Source organism: Aspergillus sydowii (genome assembly GCF_001890705.1).
Source record: "Aspergillus sydowii CBS 593.65 unplaced genomic scaffold ASPSYscaffold_1, whole genome shotgun sequence".
Classification (NCBI taxonomy): Eukaryota; Fungi; Ascomycota; class Eurotiomycetes; order Eurotiales; family Aspergillaceae; genus Aspergillus; species Aspergillus sydowii.
Genome location: NW_024467859.1, coordinates 1,302,315 through 1,324,701, shown reverse-complemented (window position 1 = coordinate 1,324,701; position 22,387 = coordinate 1,302,315). Strand labels below are relative to the sequence as shown.

The 22,387-nt window shown below is 50.6% G+C and overlaps 10 protein-coding genes across 10 annotated transcripts; 7 read left to right on the top strand and 3 right to left on the bottom strand.

Annotated features, from left to right (window-relative positions):
- Positions 1 to 297: 297 nt before the first annotated feature.
- ASPSYDRAFT_38367 (NmrA-like family protein) lies at positions 298 to 1,997 on the top strand. Its single transcript, XM_040845712.1, has one exon. The coding sequence runs from the start codon at positions 743 to 745 to the stop codon at positions 1,676 to 1,678; it is 936 nt and encodes a 311-aa protein (XP_040707542.1). The 5' UTR covers positions 298 to 742; the 3' UTR covers positions 1,679 to 1,997.
- Positions 1,998 to 2,698: 701 nt separating this feature from the next.
- On the top strand, positions 2,699 to 4,526 carry ASPSYDRAFT_25783 (allantoate permease family MFS transporter; the record flags this gene model as incomplete). The annotated part of the gene is made up of 7 exons (XM_040844204.1): positions 2,699 to 2,894; positions 2,958 to 3,002; positions 3,064 to 3,255; positions 3,308 to 3,453; positions 3,509 to 3,568; positions 3,620 to 3,874; positions 3,930 to 4,526. 7 exons carry the CDS (start codon positions 2,699 to 2,701, stop codon positions 4,524 to 4,526), a joined length of 1,491 nt encoding a protein of 496 aa, XP_040707541.1.
- Positions 4,527 to 4,869: 343 nt separating this feature from the next.
- ASPSYDRAFT_38363 (dual specificity protein phosphatase family protein) lies at positions 4,870 to 6,147 on the top strand. The gene has a single exon (XM_040845711.1). The coding sequence runs from the start codon at positions 4,922 to 4,924 to the stop codon at positions 5,867 to 5,869; it is 948 nt and encodes a 315-aa protein (XP_040707540.1). The 5' UTR covers positions 4,870 to 4,921; the 3' UTR covers positions 5,870 to 6,147.
- A 2,791-nt stretch (positions 6,148 to 8,938) lies between these two features.
- On the bottom strand, positions 8,939 to 13,376 carry ASPSYDRAFT_83776 (uncharacterized protein; the record flags this gene model as incomplete). Its single annotated transcript, XM_040851262.1, has 5 exons — positions 8,939 to 11,069; positions 11,138 to 11,948; positions 12,011 to 12,510; positions 12,568 to 12,686; positions 12,747 to 13,376. The coding sequence occupies 5 exons, from the start codon at positions 13,374 to 13,376 to the stop codon at positions 8,939 to 8,941; spliced, it is 4,191 nt and encodes a 1,396-aa protein (XP_040707539.1).
- A 199-nt stretch (positions 13,377 to 13,575) lies between these two features.
- Positions 13,576 to 14,336, top strand: ASPSYDRAFT_260526 (uncharacterized protein). The gene has a single exon (XM_040844240.1). It carries the CDS (start codon positions 13,830 to 13,832, stop codon positions 14,250 to 14,252), a length of 423 nt encoding a protein of 140 aa, XP_040707538.1. The 5' UTR covers positions 13,576 to 13,829; the 3' UTR covers positions 14,253 to 14,336.
- Positions 14,337 to 14,478: 142 nt separating this feature from the next.
- On the top strand, positions 14,479 to 15,599 carry ASPSYDRAFT_74528 (basic secretory family protein; the record flags this gene model as incomplete). The annotated part of the gene is made up of 2 exons (XM_040850774.1): positions 14,479 to 15,253; positions 15,299 to 15,599. 2 exons carry the CDS (start codon positions 14,479 to 14,481, stop codon positions 15,424 to 15,426), a joined length of 903 nt encoding a protein of 300 aa, XP_040707537.1. The 3' UTR covers positions 15,427 to 15,599.
- A 70-nt stretch (positions 15,600 to 15,669) lies between these two features.
- Positions 15,670 to 17,309, bottom strand: ASPSYDRAFT_38359 (mitochondrial 54S ribosomal protein mL44). Its single transcript, XM_040845710.1, has one exon. The coding sequence runs from the start codon at positions 17,189 to 17,191 to the stop codon at positions 15,977 to 15,979; it is 1,215 nt and encodes a 404-aa protein (XP_040707536.1). The 5' UTR covers positions 17,192 to 17,309; the 3' UTR covers positions 15,670 to 15,976.
- A 207-nt stretch (positions 17,310 to 17,516) lies between these two features.
- Positions 17,517 to 17,917, top strand: ASPSYDRAFT_138604 (uncharacterized protein; the record flags this gene model as incomplete). Its single annotated transcript, XM_040840854.1, has 3 exons — positions 17,517 to 17,539; positions 17,602 to 17,784; positions 17,860 to 17,917. The coding sequence occupies 3 exons, from the start codon at positions 17,517 to 17,519 to the stop codon at positions 17,915 to 17,917; spliced, it is 264 nt and encodes an 87-aa protein (XP_040707535.1).
- Positions 17,918 to 18,025: 108 nt separating this feature from the next.
- On the bottom strand, positions 18,026 to 19,329 carry ASPSYDRAFT_139757 (ribokinase family protein; the record flags this gene model as incomplete). The annotated part of the gene is made up of 3 exons (XM_040840981.1): positions 18,026 to 18,879; positions 18,932 to 19,192; positions 19,251 to 19,329. The coding sequence occupies 3 exons, from the start codon at positions 19,327 to 19,329 to the stop codon at positions 18,026 to 18,028; spliced, it is 1,194 nt and encodes a 397-aa protein (XP_040707534.1).
- A 243-nt stretch (positions 19,330 to 19,572) lies between these two features.
- On the top strand, positions 19,573 to 21,807 carry capA (adenylate cyclase-binding protein). Its single transcript, XM_040845709.1, has 4 exons — positions 19,573 to 19,820; positions 19,937 to 20,186; positions 20,247 to 20,548; positions 20,608 to 21,807. Exons 1-4 carry the CDS (start codon positions 19,774 to 19,776, stop codon positions 21,581 to 21,583), a joined length of 1,575 nt encoding a protein of 524 aa, XP_040707533.1. The 5' UTR covers positions 19,573 to 19,773; the 3' UTR covers positions 21,584 to 21,807.
- Positions 21,808 to 22,387: the final 580 nt, after the last annotated feature.

Here is a 22,387-nt window from a genome sequence, read left to right as displayed (position 1 = left end):
GCAGAAGACATGGACCAAAGGGCTTGTGTCTTGTGACATCGTAACTTCGTCCAATCTAACTTCAACTATGTCTTCCTGGGCAGGAAATACGAGGGGAGATGCTTAGTACTTTCTACAACCCGTTACGATAGGCCATGGTTCGAAGCGACACATTCTGCCGAACAATTCAATTGTCTAAAAACTAGAAAATATCGCCCTGCAAAGATGGAGACGAAATATATTCGTATTTCTCTAATGGTCCGATGAATCATCAACCCAAGCCGGTAAGCGAGTACTACCAGGCTCTCTTGGCATCCCGATGCTATACGAGAGCCCGTCATATCCAAACCGGCCTCGAGCTTCATACCGGCCCCGAACTTCCGGCATGATAATGGGGTTTCCACTTACGACACCCAATGTAAGTCGTATTCTAGCGTCATAAGGCCCATAACAGGGTCACTAAACCCGATAATAGCGCCACTAACCCCGACTTCCAGCATCGCTGACAAATGTCTCTCGTGGGCTAGGGGCTTAATAATGTGCAATATACACAGACAAGCTAAATGGCGGACCGGTGGTCGGAATCTTCACTCGCCGACCAGTGTCATAAAGTAGGCCAGTAACTTGCTCGATGGTAAAGTCAAAGCTATAAGAACCCACTCGGAGGAGGTGCAGACATAGCATCCATCTACTTCCCAGAGCACGCAGTCGCAAAAGTATTTTTTTTTCCTTGAATACTCAACCTAATTTCTCTACGTTTATCATGAGCCCTAGAAATGTCATTGTCTTCGGCCCAACGGGGGGCGTGGGCTCTGCTGTAGCCCGCACCGCTCAATCTCACGGCGTGAAAGTATTCCTCGCTTTGCGTGATATCTCGAAGCCTGTCCCTGGCCTCACTGCTGCCGAAGAAAGAAGCTTGGGATATGAGAGAGTTCAAGCGGACCTCACCCAACCAAAGTCCGTCCATGCTGCGGTGTCCAACACAGGGGCCTCTCATGCCTTCATCTATGCAACTCTTGGAAGTTCACCTGATCATATGCTGTCCACTGTGGAAGCACTCAAAGCAGCGGGGATCGAGCAGGTTGTCCTCTTGAGCAGCATCTCTGTGCATGGTGATGTTCGGGCTATCCCGCCAAGTGATTTTATTGCATATGAGCATGCGCAGGTCGAACTGTCATTGGAAAGTGTATTCGGCCCCCGGGGCTATATCGCGGTTCGCCCTGCGTGGTTCGCGACCAACTCGTTCTGGTGGAAGAAACAGATCCTAGAAGGGGAAGTGAAATGGGCCTTCCCAGACCTGTGCTTCGATTTTATCGCCCCCGAAGATATTGGCGCGGTATGTGGGACGATTCTCGCCGGTGCTTTCGAGGGCAAATCCCCGATTCTTCTTGCTGGACCAGAGACGGATCTGTCAGTTGCCGGTGCCATTGAGGTTATTGGACGGGCAATCAACAAACCGGTGAAAGCGACAAAGGTCAGCTCAGATGAGAACATCCAAGTGATGACTGAAAAATCCGGAATTCCGGAGCCCGTGGCGAAAGACTTGACAAACGCCTTTGGGGCAGCGAATGAGGATCAAAGTCTGATCTTTGGACCGCTCACTTCTGAAGTGAGGGCGAACGTTGAGAGGTGTCTCAAGCGGCCCTCTATACGCTTTTCCGAATGGGTAGAAAAGCACAAGGCCGAGTTCGCGGCGTGATAGTATATACCTATGGTGTAGTCATCCTCATTCCTGATGCCATGCGCGTCCAATGCGAATACCTTTGCCTTACTGTCCAGGTTAATAAGCCGGGATCTTAAGTTGCGTCAATTGGCATGATAATGGCATCGTCTCTGCAAATGAGGGGATTAAATAAGGCGTGTACAGATTGGTTTGATCTGGCGGATGATGGAACATGGTTTTGATGGGACAAAGTTCGTTCCTAACGAAAGGAAGGGGCTTCAACCAACCCGGCCTGATCTTGACGCTTTCCGATGACACTGCATATTTAGAGATAGCAAACTCAATTTATCAAAAGCAAAACAATGTTCTTCAAGTCCTACCACCGTAATTCAAGCGTCCGCTATTGACGGCCAATGAAGTTTCAGTATCTACCGGCCGAGAAACCTTTGGGTCTGGAAGAATGATCTCAGTACGCACATAAACCGTTGATGGTATGATATTCTGACATGGAATTAGTCAGACAACCAATAAGATGCATTTAAAATACTAATTCCTGCACCAAAATAATAATACCCACGAGGTTCTATGTTATTTCCACATATTCATGGTCTACTAACGCTGTGGAACTTTAGCGCGGGAGAGCGATCTCGTCATCGCGGATGCCATATTGCTCATCAACACCAACGGCGGGGGTTCGTTTGGGATTCAATCACTTCTGCTTATTGGCTTTCAACCTTAACGACGCATTGATTCCCTGTGGGGTATGATCAACTTCTGCTAGGGACAGCCATGATCCAGACCCCCACGAGATAGCCCTCTGCGATTCGCAGCCAGCATCGCGTGAAATATGGCCATGATGATGTGCTCTCCGCCATGTGCGGTGCCTTGCGCGCCGTTGAGAGCTTTAAATAATCCAGCTGGGGCTCGAATGCGCCATGGTTGAGTGCCCATATCCACTCTCAAAGGTGAAGTTGGACGACCACCGCAGGGATACACCTTTCCAAGTTGCCTTAGCAGCGCATATTGCTTTTTGGCTCTGGGAGCTCTCAATGAATAATGGCGGACGTGAAAGAAATCAAAGGTTCCGACTTCGATCCATCTCGGGAGAAGTATGATAGCTCCCCGGCGGAAAGCAATATCGCAGACGACTATGCCGAAATAAACGAAAAATCGCTTCTTCGAAAACTCGACTACAAACTCCTTCCTCCATTGACAATACTGTATCTCTTGTCTTTCCTTGATCGAAGTAATGGTATGAAACGGGCGTCTTCTTATGAGTTAGTGTATTTCACATGCTAATCTATACATTTCATAGTCGGGAACGCTCGTCTGGAAGGTTTGACCGATGATGTTGGCATGAGTAAGGAAACCTCTCCAGCTAGGTATTGAATAATATACTGACGTGGTGACGACTCGCATAGGCGGAAACCAATATCTTACTGGGTTGACCTTGTATTTTGTCGGTTATGTCGTGTTTGAGGTCCCTTGCAATATCATACTGAAGAAGACAACACCCCGGATATGGCTACCAACGCTCACTTTGATCTGGGGCATTGTTGCGACCCTCCTTGGTGTCGTAGAGAATTATGCGGGATACCTCACCTCGCGAACAGGTATGATTAACCATTTCCCAATGTGACTGGCGCTTGCTGACATTGAATTTAGCTCTTGGTCTTGCCGAAAGTGGTCTATTCCCCGGTGTCGTCTTTTATCTATCTATGTGGTATAAGCGAAACGAACAGCACTACCGCGTAGCACTGTTTTTCAGTGCCGCTTCGCTTGCCGGTGCTTTTGGTGGGATTCTTGCTTGGGTGAGTACTCGCAATGAGTCGCTGAGTCCACTATAACATGTTGACCGTTTGTTAGGGAATCGCGCACATGGATGGTGTTGGTGGCTACGCAGGTTGGCGGTGGATTTTCATCCTGGTATGATGATGACGACAGCAAGCGATGGCATTATAGGCTAACTGGTTGCAGGAAGGGCTATTAACGGTGGTAATGTCTGTCGTTGCTTACGTTTGGGTCTACAACTATCCAGCTACCGCGGAATTCCTGTCAGACAAGGAGCGTAGCTACATTACCTTTCGTTTGAAGCACGATAATGATGCGACACGCGAGGAGAAATTCACTTGGGCTGCAGTTGTAGATGCTGTCAAAGATCCCAAAGTCTGGTTGTATGGGCTTGGTTTCCACTCAATGTCACTTCCATTATACACCCTCTCTCTATTCCTGGTAAGGCGCCCTTACTTTTAACCGGACTTTTTCTGCATCGCTAACTGTGAAAAAGCCCACAATTATCAAGGAGCTTGGATACAGCGCGGCCAAGGCTCAGCTCCTTACCGTTCCTCCCTACGCACTCGGGTTTGTAACAACGATCACCGTCGCTATCCTTTCTGAACGCACTAGGCGACGGGCGCCCTACATAATGGGCTCCTCGGCGTTCGCCTGCATTGGTTATATCATTCTCCTCGCTGGACGCAAACCCGGTGTATCATATCTCGGGACATTCTTCTGCTGCGCGGGTATCTATCCTGCCGTAGCAATTGTCCTATCCTGGCCCGCCAACAATGTCTCGGGCCAGACAAAGCGAGCCATTGCCAACGCCATGCAAATCTCCATTGGTAATCTCGGTGCTGTGATTGGAACACAGTTGTACCGGACGGAAAGTAGCCCTCGATATTTTTTGGGCCATGGATTTGCACTGGGGTATCTTGTGGCGAACATAATCGTCGTATTCATCCTGTGGCAGGTACTCAACCGCGAAAACGCCAAGAAGGCTGAGATTAGGGAACGTGAAGGCCTGCAGGCACTGATGGGAGATATTGGCGATGCGGATGGCGGTTTCCAAGGAGACAAGGATCCTCGATGGATCTTCCAGACATAAAGATAGACTGTGTGTTATAGAATCGTCGAAGATACCGATGCGGAACCATCGTTGTAGTCTACGTCGGCGCATATTTAGAGCCTGTTTATTGAGAATTAGATAGCTTTGATTAGCTCAGACAACCCTATAATTAGTAACTGGTAAAGGATTCCTGACGTTTGTCTGGCTTTCTTTGTCGTCTCGTTGAAGCACAATGGCGGTAACTTGTCTGGAGGTTGAAGCCTGAAGGTGCCAGGCACCGATGGATCCTTGACTGCCTAGCGGGTGAAGCCAGCCATTCCAAAGAAGGAAAGGGCGGGTCTCAGGAAGCCCAAAGTATCTAAACCTTCCAGTGTTCCCAGCTCACTTTCTTACAACAAAACACAGCGAATTAGCGACTATTCCTCGACGGCAAGATGGAACCTGTATATCCAGGCACAGAATTACCAATGTCGGAAAATACTGAATCCCAGTATATTCGGAACCACCAATACACACAAAAGGTCCCATCTACTCACTACCCCGACGTCCATTACAATGGCTACAATCAACCAGATATCCAGCCCGTTGGCGTTAGTTCCCATCGTTATAAGGAAGGCGAATTTGCCAGCACCGACTTCTTCCAGCGTGTCTCTCCGCAGTTGTTTACACTGCCACAGACCGAGATTGAATGGTCTTACCACTTGCGCCGAACCGCACAGCGTATCTTGCCATTCCTCTATTTAGGACCATGGAGCTGTCTTTCAAACAGAGAATGGTTAAAAGGCGAGGGTATTACCTTGTTACTGGGGGTCCGGGATCAGCGTCTGGCGCACTCACAACTTTTTTCCGGACAAAAAGCCGCGAAGGATGCGGACATTGAGTCTGACTCTTTTGACATCGTGAACGGGCAGGATATGATTTCTAGGTTGCCGCAGACGATACGACGCATCAATGATCATATTTGTCCTCCAGTTACACTGGAAGGCGGAGCCTTGTTTCCGAGAAAGGTTCTCGTGTTCTGCGAAACGGGGAACGGTCTATCCGCGCTGGTCGTGGTGGCGTACTGTATGGTGATGCTCAACATGCCGTTGGGTCAAACTTTAAACTTCATTCACTCCCAAAGATTCTGCATCGATATGGAAGATGGCCTCAAACCGCTGCTGGTGGCATTTGAAGGGCTTTTGGAGGCTAAGCGCGATGTTGAAAATGCGAACAGGACTGTGGGCGCGACCTCGAATTTGGCCCCTCCGATGATGACCCTATCAAAGAAGCGAAGCTTTGCAGAACAGCAAGAGGACGAGAGTATGGACGACGGCAATATGGAATTAGAGGCTTCTTTGGACAGGAAACCTCAGGCACCATTTCAGGATCGTTGGGAATAATAGGCATTGTCTAGGTTTATTGGTTTATCTGTGAAGGATTGTCTTCCACGATGGCGTACTGCCTTTCTATTCTTTGTAGCTACTTAATTATTTCCTGTATTCAGGTTTTGTCTCGAAAATTTGAGGCTTCACACAACTTTCAGACATGAGAATATGAATTGCCTTCAAAATTAATATGAAAATATCTCCTATTGTTGTTTTGCGAGAAGGAGCAGTCTCCTTCACATCAACTGTCAGTTATTCACTCATAGCAGCCTATTAAGAATTTTAAATACCGCTTAACTATCTATTACTTTCTTAGTCCCTTACTCTCTTCTCTGATTTACAGGCGATGACTTTCACACAGATACATTTCTATCGTACCTGTCACTTCAAACTCAATGTCATTCACTCTACATTTTGATGTTTGAACAACAGCGTCTAACCGAATATCTCTATTATCTGACCAGCATCCTTGTCCATCGCTCCTCATCCCATATACTTATCACTACATTGCCTTAATTTCCCACAAGCAAGAACGAGACGCAGTCGAGCCCACAGACCTACACTCGTGGTCATGAAGCTTCGACAGTCCATCCGTCCTCCGGTACGTTATAGTGATGAGATAGTCTACTCCCCCGGGACATCTCCACGGCGTATGCGGAAAAATAACATGGTCAAGAATCCGCGATATATCGATTACGTTCCGAATCAGCCCCCTGCTGCGTTCCCGACGCGGGATTTCGCACACGCCTCCGAGCAAAATGGAAACGCCGTGGACCAATCAAGTCAAAACAAGCAGATAGACGGGAGGAAGAGGCCAGAGACCCCCTGTTCGTCGGTAGGCCCCGAGAGTCATGGCGACAACTCTTTACCCGCTGGATTAGACGGCATACCGGCGGATCAGCTTGACAATTTCATTGCGAGCAATGGTGACCTAAACCCGATATGGGTTAGTAATATGGCTAAGATGGCAGCTTCAGGGAAGAGCTTCCCCGATGACGCTATGGATTTGGATGTAAATATGGGGTATGCTGCTTATGAAGCTATGGTTCTGGACATGGAAGATACTGATGTGGATGGGACTATGTCTGAGGGTCCCGGGGTAAGCTGCATTGATTCAGACTCCGGCGAGTGGTCGTTAGAAGAGGCGTCACTAACACCTCAATCTCAGCCCTCTTCGACAGGACCACAAGACACAAACTGGAGCGATCTATCACGTCGAATGCAAGCTGAAATACTGGAAAATTTACTCGAGCGTTACAGCCGCCGCAACGTGTGCCGTTTGCTCGGATTGACCGCCGAGGAAAGCAGTGCAATCAAGCAGCTCATAGGATGTCGTCGGGAGCAAGACAAATTGGAAGATACCCTGTTGAAAGCCATGCGAGCAAAGCAATTGAGAGAATTTATGACAATCGACAACAGTCTTCGGAACCAAACCCAACCACCACACCTCGGTTTACCTTTTCGCCAGACATTCCGCAGGCTGAACGGACTCATCGATCCGGACGTCGACTTTTTTGCTTGCGAAAGGTCTGAGCTCACGGCTGCAAGGAATTTCTTACGCAAACGAAAGATAGAGGCTAGGTTTGCAGGGACCTGGGGGAGTGAGATTGGCGTTCCTCGACCCTACAAGAACGGAGGAGGAGCATCTTCTAAAATGGTTGGTTTAGATGGAGGCCCTGGCCCTAACCCTGTCGAAGCCGTCTGTCTAACGTCCAACCAAGCAAAAGTGCCCTCCATCTGCGCCTCCACCGGGGCTACGGCCACCAGGCCTACTACTACCTCTCAACTAAAATCATCCGCCGCAGTGAAACAAGGGTCTACAGCCAGCATCGGAGAATCGCCGACCAGCAGCAGCCCGGAATTCCAGCAACTTAATCGTGACTGAACCACGCCGGCGAAATTGCTCACCCGCCGATACAGAGAAAAGCTCGATGTCGAAAGGAATAATGGCGAGAAGGGAGACTCGCAACAGGTCGACCTCGATGGTTGGCAGGATCTATCAGTATCCGCCCTCACGCTCCGGGATTCCCCATGCCCTAAGAAGGCCCCGCCCCGGTCCTCTTTCAAGGAGCTTGCCCTAAAACAGTCACAGCAATCCCTCCACCAGCAACAATCTGCCAACACCGTACAGAGAACGAGCTCGTGTTTGACAAATAACCTGACCCGGCTGTCTAGAACGGTGGAAAATGGAAACACCGACTTGGAACATGACGTCCGGAGATTGAATAGCAAGCCGTCTCCACAGCGCCCAGGACCCTCGGCTCTCATTCACAGCGACAACCTCTCGAACAGCACAGAAGAGCCAGGCTGTACTAAACAATACGCAGAGAACCAGAGGTCATGTGCAGATCAAACATTGACTAATACCACGGAAAACCAAACGAACAGTTGCATCACCGGGCTCAACCTAATAGGGGTGGTCAAGTCCGACACTCCCATCCCTGCGTCGCCATCTTCAACGCCAACGGACCACGTTGGTGGATTATCGTCAAGCCCAGAGACGAGGCGGTTCCAGCTCTCAAGTCCCCCATCGCCTGAAGCAGTCGGTACGCATCCTCCGTCTCCTTGTACGAGCGCATCCCGCAGCACTTATACTGGTGATGACGACGAGGATGAAGCTGAGGATGATGAGTTGCTGGAAGACGAGGTCGTGCTTGTCCCCATTGGGCCTTACAAGGGACAACCTTGGAGAAAGTTCTACAACATTTAATTTTAAACGGGGTAGAAGTTGATTTACAATGACATTGACTGACGAGTCATAAAAAAAAGTACACGAGACACCCTCCGGCCAGACTGGTGTCCGCCAACACCTGGTCCGGCCGGAGGGGTCAATAATTATAAAAGAAAAGGAAAAAAAAAAACGGAAAGAAAAACACGGAAATAGAGAAAAAAACGCCCGCCAGCTTTTCTCTCCATGTAATAATAAAACTGAAAGACGATAACTATGCAGCAACAAAGTTCCAAAACTCCAAGCGGTGAACGTGCCCAAAAGTTTTCCCAAAAGAGAGAGAAAAGAAAAAGAAAAGAAAAAAAAAAAAAAAAGAAAAGGATAAAAAAAAATAAAGAGTCAAAAGTCAAAAACACTCAATCAACTCGATGCTTCGACTTGTAGTAAAAGAGTAGACCATGGACTCCCTTGTCTGCGCCACCCAGGATCTTCCAGTATCTATCCTCGTCATGGACCATGACACGTAACTCGACACACATTGCGATAATTCTCCGCCTCACACCCATAGACTGGAGCTGCAATGAATCAGTTGCAAGTTCTCCGATGTGCTCCAGGGTATCTTCAGGAAGCTTTCTCTTCTGTTCGTTCATGACAACAAGGGCATGTCCGATTGTTTCAAACCCTTTTCGAAGTATTTTGTGTTGGGGGTCGTCCTTCACATTGGGGAGGTACTGCATAAGAGCGTCAACGATCGCAGGTGGTTCGGAGACGTCAACGATGTCATCAATCAGTTGATCAATAACTTTTACTAGGTAGCGGGCTATCTCGTGAGGTTTCTGAGCCTCGAGTAGCTGGATCACAGTGCCAGGATAGTGGCAGGAAAAGTATGTTTTCGAGTTAATAAACATGGACTTCACGGTGTAAAGGACTTGCGTCTTGAAGTCCCACACCGAACCGAAGGGCAGTACCTTGTCGCTAGGTGGTTTTTGAGTCACCAACTCGGCAAGCAGAGCCTCGAGCATGGTATCAAATTGTTTTGCATCGGTAAATATCGTATGGTGGAACTCGATAAGGCCCTGAAGTTTCCGGTATCCATTCATATCCATATCCCTGGTTTGGATTCGTGAAATTCCTTTGGCAAGCATCTCACGCGCCTGCACAGGGTCTTGCGACCGGAGAGTAATATCACGCTTGGTCGGGGTGGCCTCGGACTCCCTTGGTCGATCGCTAAACGGGCGCAAAGCTCGCGAAACCTGAACGTCTGGGGTCTCGTCGCCAGACGGCTTGCCCGAGTCACTAGCTGTAGCATGTTGCGTGTCTGTCAACTCTTTCTCGAGTTGTAAAGGTGGTGTGTCGCCTGGCTGCAAACCGGGTGTGTTATCGGCTTTCGGCCACGACGGTAAAAGTGGTAAAATGGCTGAGGTACGGCGAACCCCAGAATTCGCCGAAGCTCTGGCTGAGATGGCCTCTTCGACGGTGTCATTCTTCGCTTTCTCTTCTCCGTTGTGATCACTATCCAATGCTTCTGGGGCGACTGGCAAAGCCACAGGGGGAATGGCCCTCACGGGCGATATCTCCGGTGACAAAGCAGGCTCGTGCCTTGAGCCCTCGCCCTCTACCTGCAGTTGACTTGCGTCAACGGCAGCGTTCGGGTAAATGGTTTGGATATCGTGCAATTCATCGTCTGCATCGGCTGGCATCTGTCCAGGAAGCTCTGGCTTCGATTCCGGCTCCGCCTCTGAAGCTGTTTGCGCTTCAACTTCTAACATCTTCTGATCTTTGTATTCTTTGGATGAGACTTCTTTGACTTCATGATGCGGCCAACCGGATATCTCAAGAGAGTCCGCCACATAATCGACTCTTGGGCTTCCGCGGTCCATCACGACCTTCTTGGGGACAGCATTCTCGTCGTTCTTCCTCTCACCATTCTCTTCCCCACTGCTGTTTGTGCGCTTCTTAGGAATACTGATTCTCCCAAAAGGTCGGTCGGGGGTGTGTGTAGGGTCGTTCGTGATCCTAACTCCCATCTTCGTCGGACTCGCATTTTGCAGCGGGTCGCTCTTCTGACGGGGACGAGAAACACCGATGGGCCTCGTCCCAGGAGTAGGAGGATACGCTACCGGAATCCGCGCCGGGCTTCCGCGGGTTGGGCTCTCCTGTTGGGTTGGATGGAAACCGGCAGCGGTAGCGGGGCGTGGGTTGATTTCAAGTTGAGGCTGGCGCGGTTTCGAAGCGCCGGGCCGCATGGGAGCGGATGTGAGTGATGAAGTGGGTGTGGCCGTAACGGCTGACCTGGGCTTTTTGCGGGGGCGATTGGCCTGGGCAGGCTGAGCTGCCTCTGTAGGGGGTGGGAATGTCGCGGTGGGTGCAATATTAGGCCTCGCTTTAGCAGCGATCGCTCCCTTTGCCGCGGTCGGACGACCAGGCGTACTGCTAAACAGTCCTGTCGTCGTGGTAGTTGAGCTCGATACAAACGGATCGTTCATCGGGTTCGCTGCATCTTTCTCGATCGTTGCACGATGTTTGGGTGCAATCTCGTTGAGAATCCTATTGTCTGTTAGTCAAGTCTTGAACAAAAGTCTTGAACAAAAGGAAATGGAATCTAGCCAACTCACTGTTGAGCTTTGCTGGGCCAGGCTTTGTGGAATTCCCAAAAAGTGAGACGGTACGACTCCCTGTTTTCCGGCCGGGCATCGCTAATACCATTCTTAATGCACTGGGCAATGCTCGCCAATCCTTCAGGAGTAGTCTTGTGTTTTCCTTGGCCATTAATGACAATCCTCAACCAACCAGCGGAAAAGAAGCGGAGGTTATTATTGCTGCTGGCGGCCGCCGACGTGACGTGGGCCAAGACGCGAGTATTGCATGTCACATTCTCGAGTAGAGCTCCAACAGTCAGGTTACCATTGTGGGCAGTAATCTTTTTCGAGTTACCGCAGAGCTTCATCGCGTTGTTCAGGATGATATCGATCATGGGGTCAAGCCGAGATCCGTTAACACGAGCAAGAGATTGCAACATCTCAAGGCCATTTGTTTGCATGGTGGTTCTGAGAGAATTCGCGACTTTGAAAATGGGGTCAAGAAGAGTTTTGATCCCCGCGAGGTAAGCTTGAGAAAACTCGTGCGGCGCATTCCCATGAGTGATTCGGCGGAGCATTATTATGTTCTTTTCGCGCTTCTGCCAATTGGTTTCGTCTTCTTTGCCGTTGAAGCATGGGAGCATGTCACGCACTATCTGCTCCATCTCACGGGCAGATGAGATATCACGGGGTTGTACGGTAGTGTCAAGTTCTGGGTGGACACGTCGTGGTGTCGCAGGAACAGCACGCCGGTCAACCGGGGCGTTCGCCGCTCTGGGCGCTTTGTATGCATCGGGTGCTGTGGTGTTTGGGCGCGTTGGCACGGGTCTATGAATAACCGAGGCATCTAATAAACCGTTAGAAACTTTCAGCATACGTTGTTAAACAGAAAGTTATAGCAAAACTTACGCTCTGTCAAAGCTTCAACTGTCTGCTCCGGATGGGCGGAGAAAGCGTGTTCGGGTCGAGTGAGAACAGCGGGGTTGCTAGCGGCCGTGGCGGCGGGCGCAGCATGAGCGGGATGGTGAAAAACGGGGTCAGTATTGTTGTCAACCGAGGCGGGTTCGGTGACGAATGTAGCGGGATGAGTGTTGCTTGAAACAGGATAGCTGTGCGAAGTATCAACTCGCGAAGCTGGTCGTTGAACGGCATTACCCCTTGAGGCCGAGCTGTGCAAGGCATCGCCTCTCGAGGGTGGCCTATGCAGGACATCACCCCTAGAGGGTGGGCGGCGTATGGCATCGCCACGCGATGGTGGGCGAACCGATGGCGGCCTAGTCGATGGCGGTCGGCTAGGAAGTTCTGGTTCAAGCCCAATGGCAATGAGAATATCGTTCACAATGGTTTTTCGGACGTTGAGGTCTGCCATTTGCCGCTGAAGATCAGCCTGAGCATGGGGGGCCGCTCCCCTATCCAAAGGTTAATCGCCATACGAACACGCGAGTATCTATACACAGGGAACTTACTTGAATAGATCCACGATTACCGTCTTCGCGGCCTTGCGAACATCTTTGTCGGCATCTTCTAGACATGCAACGGCATCCGGGACGTACTGTCTGAAGCCAATGTGATACTGAGTGACAATCTGCAGGACAAAGTCAGATGATGATAGCAAGATGGGATAAAGCAGACCAGCAGTACTCACACTACTGAGCAAATTGAGGCTCGAATGCCTAAGCCTGGCGTTCTTCGACGTAAGGCCGACTTCGAAAACAGCACGGTCAATTTGCGGAGCAGCAGCGGGCCACATGTCGGTAAGTGCTTGCGCAGCGAGACCTCTGACACGGTCCTTGTGATCACCCAAACGGTCCAAGAGACATGAAATGAGTTCCTTGGCGAAGACCGAAACAAGACTGTGCAGCTCCTGTATAAACAGGCGTTTCAAGAAATGACCAAGAGTAGAGAATCCTGCCGTGATAAGGGCAATATGAGGCGAGGCTAAAGCAAGCCGCAAGCACTCGAAGAGCGGGGGCACTGCTCCCTCTGGAACATTCTTTTGCTTGATGTCAGATTTCACGCCAAGTAGATGGGCTACCTTAACGTCCAGCGACAGGTTACTATTCTTGAGCACCGCAAGCAGTTCCTCAGACTTTTGCTCCATCCTAGCCACGAAGTGTTCGAGCTCAGGTCGTGCTAGGAAGAGAAGAGCATAGATTGCTAAGAAACGAAAAGCGAAGCCAAGCAGGGTAAGAAAGAAGTTCCAGAAGTTGGAAGTGTAAAGCGTAGTGAGAATAAGGGCAATAACTGCCAGAAGGCTATGAGAGTTTAAATCCATTGTCAGTAATCGTTGTGATCAATGAACATAGAGCAGGAGATGCGGAGCGGGTTGATGCAGAAGAGAAGAGGGACGGGGGCCTGGAGGGGGATTTTATACCAGTGTAAACAGAACAGCTATAGCAGTCACGACTCAGTGTTCCATCGAGGAGGAAGGAGATACGATGAGGAAGGAGCGACGGCGTTGAACGTGGGCGGCGACCGAAGTGAAGTCGAGAAGAACGCAAGTTTGGAGAGCGGAGGGGGGAACGATAAGTCGATCTCCGATAAGCGACAGAGACGCGGCGATAAGCGCTTTTGGTCGATTCCTTGCAGATCAGACTGTTATGGGTGATTCGGAGGAGTGTTTGGTGTGCAAATCGAGGTTGTTGTGAGAAGCGGCGGTGTTGTGGAAAGAGCGAGCGTCTCGAGAGGTGGGAGGAGTGAAGGTGGTGGTGTTGTGTTTGAGTTGTTGATGAGGTGTAGTCACTTTTTCCCAGGCCGGTTACGCCAGGTCCGTCGGGCTCGGTTTGTTTACCTTGAGTCCCCACAGTATTGGACATTGCGCATTGGCCAGTGGGTGACCCACTTCGCATCAGGCGTTAGTGCAGGGACGTTTCCTACCTTAGGTTGTTGGCTCAGGACTCGACATCCTCGCTCAGTGCCTGGGGTTCAGCACTTGAATTGTTTAGGTCGTTACTATCTCCTGTGCCTCTGGTCAACACTTGTGCCAGCGTGTTCGTGTTTTGTTTGTACTCAATTCTGGAAGCGTGTTAGCGGACACTTATCTAGGTATTGCACGTGCAGTAAACCACCAAAAAACCGACACAGTTCCGGGGTACATGACTTGTATCCATCGATTGCCCGAAAGTCTGCCGCCGACAAAGTTAGAGTGTAACAGACCTGCCTAACAGGCTACTGGATCCTTTATGCTTACAAGCGAGGACAATTGAACCGTGCGCTAGGTACATCAAGTTGCTGCTGACAGGTGACTACATATATACTCTGCAGTGGCCCCTGCATCCCCCGCCTATCTCCGTTCAACATCACATCCAGCCATCCCACCATCAACGCATCGCGCATTGGCAACATTTTATACCACATTTAATACTTGAAAACCAGTGATGGCTACCCCTTCGGCGATTCCTAAGATCGGTGTTCCCTCTGACCCATCCAAAAAACCACCTACAACCCCCAACTCTACCCACCCCCCCAAACTCCCCGCACCCAAGTTCCGCCTTGAGATCCACGACCTCCGACACCCTGCAGCCCCATTTTTCCTCACCTCCGTGTCCGACCTCACATCTACCCTTGAAACCGCCCTCGCCGCAATTATCAAGAACCTCTACACCCCATCCGCCCTCGATAAGGCCATCGCCGCCGGCCCGAAACGAAAGCATCCGGCAACATTCACGCCCTCTCTCCCACCGACCCGTTCCGTGACGGTCCTCCTACGCGACATCGGCGGTGTTGCCTATACAACCGGAAAAGACATTGACAACGACCACAAAGAAATCCACGTCTCCCTTGGGTACATCGAACACTGTGCTACCAAGGCCGATCCCCTCGCCGAGATAGTAGGCGTCCTCACGCATGAGCTGGTCCACTGCTACCAGTACGCTGCCCCGCGTGCTACTATTGACGGTAGGCCCGATAACTGTACCCCTCGTGCCCCTGGTGGTCTAATCGAGGGGATTGCGGACTTTGTGCGTCTCAAAGCGGGTCTGAGTCCGCCGCATTGGAGCCGGCCGAAGTGTGCCAAGGAGAGGTCTGAGAAGTGGGACTCCGGGTATCAGCATACAGCGTACTTTTTGGCCTGGTTGGAGGATGTTCGAATTGGGAGGGGCGCGGTAGGTCTGCTGAACGACCGGCTGTGCCGGGTTGGATATGTTGGAGACGGTAAGTCGAAGGAGGCCCAGGAGGAGGGTGGTCACAAGAAGGCAGAGGGCTTTTGGAGGGCCTTGTATGGGTCCGAGATCGATCAATTATGGGACGAGTATGGCATTTGGTTAGATAACCCCAACGGTCTGGGGAACTGGGAGAATGAGCTCATAAATCCGGCGGGTAACTAGAACTAGTACGTATAACTAATACTTGAAACTTACTATAAGTACACCCTCTACTACCTCAAGCAGTCAATCCTATTCACACTTAAGGAATGCCCTCTTCGACAGTCAGAGCTCCATTCTGTCGCCTGAGTTACGTGGCCGTGGATGCACCTTCCTCACGTCGCTTCCATAACACGCCCGTCTGTGTAGATGACTCCAGCTGACAGGGAGGCAGTATCTACGGGGCTGTACGGCCTATATTTTGAATGCGGCAACCAAAACAAGTATTAGCAAGCGTTGATTCAATACATCTATCTATGTACCATAAATTTCTAGAACACACTGCCCCGAGGCCTTGGCCCAACGACTGTTTCAACTGTAAGCGATAAGTAACAGTGAAGCCAGGGGTAGCGGATATGCAAAAACAACACCAAAATAATATAATAAATTCCCATACTGTACAAGGTCCGATCTTCAATAATTTGGTAAAACATATTGCACACAGGCTCTTGCCACATCGATTGTAGACAATACACCGTGCAGAAGGGGAGAGCGGCTCTCTACCGCTTGCTTTCTATGCAACAACCTCACCCAAATCCACATAAACCGGCTTCCATGGAGCAGCGCCTTCTTCCTCCATTGAACTCGGTACACGTACTTCCAATGGGCTGTAAAGGTACCACGCCTTGAGAGAAGCAACGGCAGCCCTTGTCCGAGCCTCAACTAGGCTGGCGCCTGCGCCCTCGCCCAATTTATCTTTACCGGAGTAAATGCCAACAACGAAGACGGGGTGTCTGCTCCTGCGGCCGGTCTCGCTGATAATCTTGGCGATGGGAGCCTCATAGTTTTCACGCGCACAGAGTCGGGCTAGGTCACGCGTTGCCTCGGAGAAATTGAACAGGCTGGAAACGTCGAGGTGTCGAGAGATAATGTGCTGTTCAAAGAAACGTTTCGCAGCGGCTCTGCCAGCGTGGAGATAGACGGCACCCGCAACCGCCCGCACAAAAGAAGTGCTGGCGTGTTCAAGGGTTACTCCTTTGGTTTCCTGGGATGTTTGTGATTCTGAAGGCAGTACGCCTGCGGTATCGGGATCCCCGAATTCATTGTCGTAGACAACGCTCGAAGAAACTGATTTCCGCCAATGCTTTTGGTCTTCGTAGGTTCGTGTCGTGCCGACAATACGCTCTGCGTTTAGATCGGTCCCGGGCTGAACTCTCGTAAACTGGAGGAGACCGGGGTTCACCTCACCGCCGGGTTCGGCGGCGGCTTCCACACCCCATTCTCGGGCCATTGCAGTGAGTGTTTTTGGGCCGACGTAAGCAAACAATGCCGCCCAGATAACCGTCACGGGTAGTCGCGGATATGTGCAAATAAGGTGTTCGGAGGCATAATTGGTCAGGAGGTCGTGGCCGAGGACGGCGAGTGATGCATTATTGAACTGAGGATTGGGGTCTGCGGATGGGTCAACTAAACATCGTGCTAGTGTTTCGAGCGGTAATCGCGAAGGGAGGTAAAGTCGTGCATGGAGCGCTGCAAGTTTTGCAGACCGGCGTGCGACCACGACTCTCGGTGAAGGAAGTTTATTTTGCGGAATAGTGGGCGATTTGCGAGTAGTGGTAGAAGGAATCGATTGTTCTCCGGTAATTTGTTCACCTGTAGATTGTAAAGGCGCCGAACCTGTTGACTGGAACCGCTTGCTCGAGAAGAGTTGTGGCTGTAACCGGCCACAAGTTCTGGCGCGCGACGATAGGGCCGAGGTGCTCCATCGTTGGAGCTGCAGCCTCTTCATCAGGGCGGTTGTGCGGTTTAAATTGCTTTGGCAATAGAGAGAAAGTAAAGAAGAGAAGCAACCCACACCCGGGATGTCAGGCGTTGCGAGTAAAGAAGGGGGCTCCGCGCGGTCCGCTATACTTTTTGGACACTTGAAAACTTGGGCTTCGGCGGTGGAAAGTCGTGTGAGAAGGATCAAATTATACGCTAAACCGGATCGGGATCATCGCATCACGTGTATGAACGACGGTCCATTCGGGCGGGTGGTTGAAGGCATTACCTATCAAACACACCAGAATTGTCAGCTTTCATCCTTCAAACTACCAAAACACCTGTCTGTCGCAATGGGTGGAGGCGGAAAGATCCCGTAAGTCAATGGCTCATTATTTTCGGTTTCAATGCGTTCATTTCTTACGAATGTGTCTCCAGGTACCCCAAGGAAGTCTGGTCTCCCGCCGGAGGCTGGTATGCTCAACCTGCAAACTGGAGGGCGAATACCGCTATTATCGGTGCCGCCATGATTGGAATCGTCGCTGCGGTATGGAGCATTAGCGCGGAACGCGAACACCGGGATAAGATGCCAGAGCCCGGCAGGTTCTTCCCTAGCCGATAGTCAGTTATCCTTACATGATTGATCCCCGGGTTTTGCCCTGAAGATTATACTGATACGCTTCTATTTGTCTACAGCTGGAGCAAGCAGATTATCGAACACGAGAGGCAACAGACCGCCAAGAACGACTCATAAGGAGTGCCGGTAACAGAAAAGAAAGTTGAGGAGGATGATATGGTATGGCAAGGTCTATGTTCTATAATTATGTGGGCTGTACGACAATAGAAGGGCGTTCTCAATCGTTCAGTTGATCTGCAAATGCTTTTGGGGAGATTCTTCAAATGTTCGATATAATCCCTGGGTGTACAGACGGACCCGTTCCGTGAATTCAGTTCCGTTCCAATGTTCTTTCCCTTCGAGAGACGTAGACTGGCGAGGCACACCAATCTGTTCAACGACAAAACCTGCAGCCACGGTGGCAAGGATCAAGGCGACAAGGATTCTGTGCGTTCCGGAAAGCATGACTGCTTCCCGCCAATACGCGGACTCCGCGAGTACTGAATCGATGGCTCTTGCGGAGTGTCTGCCCTCGCTTACCATTCCCTGAGCCATGGCACCTAGAAAGGAGTTTCCAGCCCCTGTTGGATCAACGACTGGAGAGCTCCCCGAGGCATCAGGCTGATGATACGCGGGAAGCCAGAGCTTCATGTTCCTAGAATAAGAGTAACAGCCGTCTTTTCCAGCCCTGATAACTATGTGCCCTTCTCCTTGGGGTCCAACCCCTGATTCAAGGATTCTGCTTATTATGTCCTCGCCGGAGGTGCTTCCCTCACTCCAAGAAGACTGCCCGAACATCATACCCAGTTCTAGGTCATTGGGGCTCACAATATCGACCTGACGACATGCCTCTAAGAATTTTTGCAGTTCTTCAGGAGTACACATATCAGGCACAGGCTCCCATACGAAAATGGGTCTATCACTGGAAGAATCAGGAATCTCCGCTTTGCTTTGAAGTTCCTCTCGACGTCGCATAATATCTTGTACTATGGATATACAACGGGAGGAAGAACAGACCATGTGAAAAGTCTTTGAAAATACTTGCGAGTCCGAGAGCATATATGGCTCCAACCGTAATTTGGGAGTCAAGTATTGAAAAGCTATGTCTCGTTATTATCATGCTGCCACCTCGCGAAGGACTTGGAAACTAACCTCGCTCTTCATTGGGCCCGTAGCCGTTCCATGCTCTTGTAGTCAATCTTCCGGAGTCAGTCCTAATCACACAGTCTGTATCCCATGCTTTGATCACGTCTAGAACATCTGGTGGAAAATCAGAGCCAACGTCAACAATCCAGCTGACGGATCGCGAGTGTTCTTTCCCAGCGGCGAGACGGGCTCCAATGACAGCAAAAGAAGCCGCACCGCCGAGGATATTTTTTACGTTCGGCTGAGTTCCCCCGAAATCAATATCATCTGCAGTTCAGAAGTAAGCAAGCGATGCGTGGTGGTTGCCAGCAGCTCGATCGCATACCAAGAATGAACATGCCCAGAGTACAGAAGTCGGTATCGTACCTCACTCCACTCTCTGCAGCACTAACTTCGCCGGGCATGTTGGGAGAACAAAATAAAATTATCTAAGAGCAATGGGGTAGTTGAAGCTTTGTCTGGTGGAGGGGCTGTCTATCTGGTTATCGTTAAGGCCGAACAATGCAAAAATGACCGCTTGATACGTTAAACGTCATCAAAACCGGCCTGTTTCGGGGTTATGCCGTGCATTAAGTCGTATTGTATCGTAAGACCCACACTTCTCAGGCAGCTCAGGAGGCAGATGCGCATCGTCAGTTGGCAACAACTTGACCTTCAATTAATTGCTGTTACCTTCAGCAGACTTCTCCATTTGCTCTCCCCTCCCTTCAACGCTGCTTTTTTAACTGCCATCTCTCCGAGCACTTGGATAACCCTTTCCGAGTGTCTCGACAGGGCTCTCCCTATCTCTTGTCTCTATTCAAGCTCCATTGCCTACGGCCTCCTTGCTGCTCCGAGAACCTGACAAGATGGCGGCGACCAGCCATATGCACAATTTGACCACCCTCATTAAGCGGTAAATAGCCATTCTTCTTTATTTACTTGTCGCATAGCAAATTACTCTCTGGGCTGCAATGTTTCCGTCCAACGCTTGTCACCTTTCCGAGACTAATGGTGTACATCCATTTCCAGGCTCGAAGCCGCGACCTCCCGCCTGGAGGATATGGCGATGTCTTTAGATGACCCTGCCGCCCAGAATGCACCTGAAGGCACAGCAGCTTTGGACTCACAACCTTCTGAACGGCCTACACCAACCGCTGCCCCGGCACCTGTACCCGCCTCTCTTCCGTCTGAGATTGAAGACTTCGACACATTAATCGCCAAGGATGTTGGGAACTTTGTTGAATTAGGAAATAAGATCGGAGGGCTTGTTGCGGAGCAGGTAGGCTTCCTAGGGCTCGAGAAGCTGGCTGTATAGGTTGCTCACTCATCTGTCTCATAGGCCAACGCTGTCCTCCAGGCCTTCAAGGCGGAGCGCACCTACCTCTACGTTTCGGCCAAGGCGAAGAAGCCAGAAATCCAACCGCCCGAGCTTATGACTGAGCTCCACACTGCCTCCGACGCTATCAACAACATCCGGGAGTCCAACCGGGGTTCGCCTCTTATAGACCACCTGAGCGCCATTGCTGAAGGTATCGTTGCTCTGGGTTGGTTTTTTGCGCCCAAGCCTGCTGATTTCGTTGATGAAATGCTTGGAGGAATTCAATACTATGGTAACAAGGTGCTGAAGGAATACAAGGAGAAGTACGTTCTTAGACCGGAATCGCAACTCAGTTGCACGACGGATGCTGACGCGCTTGCAGGGATCGTACCCATTATGACTACATCCAAGCGTACTACCAAATTTTCAAGTCGCTTTCCGTCTACCTCCGCAATTACTACCCTAAAGGCTTGACGTGGAACGATAAGGACGGGATTGATGCGCTGGAGGCTCTTAAGCAGGTAAAAGGCAGCACTGGTCCTGGCGCTGGCGGCGCAGCGCCTCCCCCTCCACCTCCAGTGCCTACTTTGAACATCCCCGGTGGTGCCCCTCCACCTCCGCCGCCACCTCCTCCCCCCATGATCCCCGAACAGAACGCGGGCTCCTCCTCGGACATGACTGCAGTCTTTGCCCAGCTGAATCAGGGTGACGCTGTCACGCAAGGTCTCCGCAAAGTCGACAAGTCCGAAATGACACATAAGAACCCGAACCTCCGGGCCAGCTCAACTGTTCCTGCGAGCCCTAATTCTAGCACCCGTTCCAAGTCCCCTGCCCCCAGCAAAAAGCCCAAGCCAGAGAACATGCGGAGCCGGAAGCCGCCCCGCAAGGATCTCGAGGGTACGAAATGGTTCATCGAAAACTTCGACAACCCCGGCGAGATTGTCGAAATTCCTGCTAAGCAGAACCATTCCATCCTCATTTCTCGATGCAACAAGACGATACTCAAGGTATCTAGCAAGGCCAACGCAATTGCCATTGACAACTGCCAAGGCCTCTCCATCATCGTCGATTCCCTTGTCAGCAGTATCGACGTCGTAAAGTGCAGCAAGTTTGCCCTTCAGATTGATGGAGTCGCTCCTACCCTACTCATGGACCAGGTTGACGGTGCGACCGTCTACCTCTCCTCTCAGAGCCTGGAAACCGAGATCTTCTCGAGCAAGTGCACGGCCATCAACATCATGCTTCCTCCCAAGGAAGGCACGGATGAAGATACGAAGGAGTGCCCCGTCCCGGAGCAGATCAAGACCTCCGTTAAAAACGGCGTTCTGGTAAACGAGATTGTCGAACATGCGGGTTAGGAAAGTCAATGTGTCTCCATATATGTATTTAGGAAGTAGTAAAGGGTCAGAGAAGGATCGGGCGTCTTGGATATCAACCCCTTGCTGAGCAGTTTTGATAACATTCACAAACCCCGAGAATACTCGCTCCATATGCAGATAGAAAGTGTTATATACAAGGTTCTACTACGTACCGATCTTGGTTTGTTTCATACCGATTAGAGCCGTTGCAGTCCCGTGTTGTGGATACTCTACGTAGATTGAGTAGATATTTCACTGGTTACTGCCTGTCTATTAAGAATATATTTCTCGTAACAGACGGATTCACCATCAGCAGATAATCACAGAGAAAGGAGGGGAAGAAGAAGAAGGTAGTACGGCCCCCCCTGGAACCCTAAGGCTAGGCGAGGCCCCGTCCCTGGGACGCCTAACACTCTAAGCTACGGTCCCTGCCCGCCTCGGGGCCCGGGGAGGTATGGGTTCTGGATCCGGGCCACGACACGTTCCAAACAGTAGGTATAGGTTCTGCCGAGGAAATGATAGTAGAGATTCAATGGTAATAGTATTCTGTGTAAGCACTATGTTAAGTACATCCAATCGGTTCGCCAAAAGTGTCAGGCAAAACAACAAGTGAGCGATAAGAATGATGATAGATTCATACGTAGAATAGCTCCCTGACTCCGACGCATGTGGTGGCCTTAAAAAGACGAAAGGGAAAAAGCGAGTTGAAAGAGAGCCCGCTCCAAGCCTCAGATTGCGCAAAATGGGTATATTGTAAAATCAAGGAAAGAGCATGCGTTGTGTTCTGCGCCTGGCGAAAGTGAG